This window comes from Dreissena polymorpha, chromosome 7 (genome assembly GCF_020536995.1).
Source record: "Dreissena polymorpha isolate Duluth1 chromosome 7, UMN_Dpol_1.0, whole genome shotgun sequence".
In the NCBI taxonomy this organism is placed as follows: domain Eukaryota; kingdom Metazoa; phylum Mollusca; class Bivalvia; order Myida; family Dreissenidae; genus Dreissena; species Dreissena polymorpha.
The window spans coordinates 85,427,781-85,431,788 of NC_068361.1; the positions used below are offsets into that span (position 1 = coordinate 85,427,781).

The following is a 4,008-nucleotide window of genomic DNA, read 5'->3' on the forward strand; positions in this document are numbered from 1 at the left end:
AAACCGAGAGGAAAACAGTTAAAAGAGCATATAGCACCTTTTAAACGAAATTTACTGAACAAAACTACTAAACATCCACTTTATCAATTGTGATTTAAGGGTACTGAGTATGTCTTTCTCTATACAGTTTGACAGACAATTTTCGCATTACACAGCAATCAGCATTTTGCGAGTAACAACCCCAATTTTATTTCGTAAAGGGAAACTCATCGGAACAGCGGTTGCGATTTCTATATTGAAGCACCGGTATCGCACGTATGCCAAAACAAATATACACTGTATCGACAAGATAACACCAGTGAATGGAAACAGGTAAACTGAGATTTTCACTGCCAGCTGTACATATCAGTATATAACTGACTTGTATACATTCCTCTGTAAATATTGTGTTTTATTATTGTGTTCCTAATTGCAAAGCTTCAGGATTTGATGAAAATGTTTAAATGTTATACATTATTCCGGTATCTCAAGACCAAATTTATGCGTAAGAAACACATATGTAGCATACTGCCGTTAAGGTTCAGAACATATATAAGCTATACATTACATAAAAAATAGTATTAAAACTAAGAATCAATAAATGCTTAAACTGAGCTTTTAATATTTATTAAATAATGTGAATTACAAAATTACGTAAATTACAAGAACATTTATTAAATAATGTAAATTACAAGATTATGTAAATTACCAGAAAAGATAGATTAAAACTAAGAATTAATTTATGCAAAAACAGGGCTTTTAACATTTGTTAAATTATGTTCTCAGGATAAAGGCTTTTAACATTTATTAAATTATTTATTTAACAAGATTATGTAAAGAACAAGATCATATATAAGATTATGTAAGTTACAAGATTATGTAAATTACAAGAAAAGATAGTATTAAAACTAAGAATCAATAAATACTTAAACACGGCTTTTAACATTTATTAAATTATATTCTGAAGATAAAACTACATTCTATAAACAGGTTCTTGACCTGCAGAAAGTAAATTCTTCATGCATGTGTGATTATGTGGTGTTAAGGGATTATTTATTACCGTTGCTGATAAGCATGGCCAATTGTTGATAATACCTCTTAACCCCATTCAACAGTTGTAAACCAATAGTTATGTAGTGTATTAGAGAGATGCTTCTCTCTTGTTTACCTGTTTCGCTGGTGCGGGAACATTGTCGATACAGAGTATAGGGTGCATTGTTTGTTTATACGTTATAAATATTTTGCATATTTAACAAAATATCAGGTGGACGTTTAAAAGTTGTGTTCAGTGTTTGTCTATATCTTAAATCAAACAGGAGTTAACACTCCATTTAAACAGTTTTGTGTTATTTTATTGGTATATATTAGTAGTATATATTAAGTGGAATTAAGTTTAAAAGAATCGACACATTAATTTACATACCTGAATTAGTTTACCTAAATGTGATTTAAATATCGTATAAAACGTTTTGTTGTTCTGACAAATGTGAACAAAAGCAGTTACATCTGCCTGCGAAATAAGTGCTTTGTCTTTATATCCGGGTATGTCTATGAAACACTTCATCTGTTCCCATCCGTTAAGGTACCATTTTTGACAATCTGAGTTGTCCCACCGAGGGGTCATATTGACATGGTCGTCCATAATTCTGTCGTACATAACCCCACACGCACCTCCATTAGGGCATAATTGTTTCTTTTTAGAAGTACATGCGCATTTTGTTTTTCCACCCAACTGTCCTTTTGCAGGGCAGCTATTCATAGAATGATTTGGTTTAACATCCTTTACACAACAAACACTGCATGAATATGTTGTTAATTTAGCAATTGTTTTGGTGAATGTTTCATTGTTTGCGTACACGTCCTCGCACTTCCTTTGCATATAAGGAAGCATGCCATCCCTGACATACTTTAGGCCTAAACACGCTTTAATCCAGTTTCTCAAACCTGGATCCGTGACAAGTTGATTCATTTTGATGTTAACTTCCTGCCACACATATGCTATGTTCAATTCGAAATGTACACGTTCGCGTAAGTAATTCAAACCTGCTTACTCACACCCTTTGCTTTTATGATCAAGCTTTTAAAGGGGCCTTTTCACAGATTTTGGCATTTTTTTAACTTATTCATTAAATGCTTTATATTGATAAATGTAAACATTGGATCGTAAAAGCTCCAGTAAAAAATCAAGAAAAAAAATAAAAAAAGGAAAAGAACATTGCCCGGAGCAGGTTTCGAACCAGTGACCCCTGGAGTCCTGCCAGAGTCCTGAAGTAAAAACGCTCTAGCCTACTGAGCTATTCCGCCGACTACACATTCTTGACGTATTTTATACCTTATATAAGCAATCTTCGTAGTTTCACAAAATTTAACGACAAAAACAGAACTCTCCAAATTATTCAATCGTTTCGCGTTGCAACGCTTTATAATTTTTAAGTTTTAAAATCGTCAAAAGATGCATATAATGGCTATATTAGAGCATGGTTAATGTTCAGTATTACTGTTTCCTCACAAATATCATAGCTAAAACGAAAAATTACGAATCTGAGACAACTTTTTTTAAATTTTGTCAATTTACCAAAGCGTGAAAAGATCCCTTTAAACCTCTATGTAAAGTCCCCTTGTAAAAATCCTGTTCAATCTCTAAACTGAAGTTTATGTTCCGGTTCAAACCGCCTATTTTAAATAGAGATACAACATTTACTCGACCAGAGTTTCTTTCCTTTATTATATGTTGACAATAATTAGTTCAAAACGCACTCGCCCACGTCGGCACGTGTAATCTTAAATGCAAAACATCAAAAACGAAACTTCAAAAAATCTTCACTATATGCACGTTTATTTAAACAATTTTGTACACTTTACAGCTGCACATTCGTAGTCTTAAATTATGTTTTACTTTCCCTGTGTTGAAAATTACACCACTTGCCTACTTTAAGCGTTTAAACTACCTTAAATCGATATTTGCTTTAAAGGGACCGTCAACCACAAAAGAAGAAAAAAGAAAAGTTCTGAAATACCGTATTTGTTTACAGTTATTAGTTTATATTAATTAAAATATCACGACTGGTATATTACATTACTTGAAAAAAGTTTATATTTTCAGTATATTCGGTAATAAAATTTCGCGATGTGAAATCGAAAGTACATCGCGAAAATAGGTGACATAACGATATACACACTATAAATAACAAAAGTAGCTCATTATATATATATATAATATACAATTCACTACGCATGCACAATTTGCATTCCTGGGTTTACCACGTGACGATGATGATCAATCTACTTGCGTTATATATAGTTAACTGGTAGTTACCTGGTACCTGCACCCATTAAAATATATAACCAAATATATGAAAATATAAAAACTTAGCAACTTTTTTCAAGTAATGTAATATACCAGTCGTGATATTTTAATCAATATAAACTAAAAATTGTAAAAAATACGGTATTTTAGAACTTTTCTTTTTTCGTCGTTTGTGGTTGACGGTCCCTTTAAATCGAAAGAGTTCGTTACTGGGTTTTCCATGATCTAGTCTGACGTCAACGACTCCGTGATTCATCGGATTGAGTTTACATAATAGCGGTTAATGGTTATTACATATTTAAACATTATTTTAAATATAGCACGCAATCGTTTTGTTGTCACTACAATACATTATATTAAATATTTTCTATTAAAAAAAATCATTAAGGCTAACAAAATGTACTTATTACCTTACTTTGACCCAAATAAATATCAAGTGTATAGTGGCGTACAAATGCCTTACAATCACCAAATAAGGTTTGCAAAAAGATTCACTTTACTGACATTTTATCACAACATACGTTTGTGTATTTAGATACCAATATTTAATTGTGAGGCGAAATGTCACAATAGCGCCAAGTGCTGCAAACAGGCACACATAAGTCGCTTATTTAGGGGATTAACTGGCCACTGATCATAAACAAAGAGTTTTATATACAGAAATGTTCGTCTGGGTCTGTAGATTATGGTTTGAGATTTCATTTATTCGAAAAGTGCTGGAG

At 32.1% G+C, this 4,008-nt stretch overlaps 1 protein-coding gene across 3 annotated transcripts in view; it reads right to left on the reverse strand.

The window, feature by feature from the left end:
• The window catches only part of LOC127837564 (uncharacterized), a 147,055-nt gene extending 145,087 nt beyond the window's left edge, over positions 1–1,968 (reverse strand). Inside the window, exon 1 of one of the 3 annotated variants that reach the window (XM_052364759.1) lies at positions 1,403–1,956. In XM_052364759.1, coding sequence (XP_052220719.1) covers positions 1,403–1,948 — 546 coding nt within the window. In that variant the 5' untranslated portion in view covers positions 1,949–1,956. Of the gene's footprint in view, positions 1–1,402 lie in introns of all 3 variants that reach the window. The other 2 variants (XM_052364758.1, XM_052364760.1) reach the window with 2 other exon arrangements.
• Between the last annotated feature and the right edge of the window lie 2,040 nt (positions 1,969–4,008).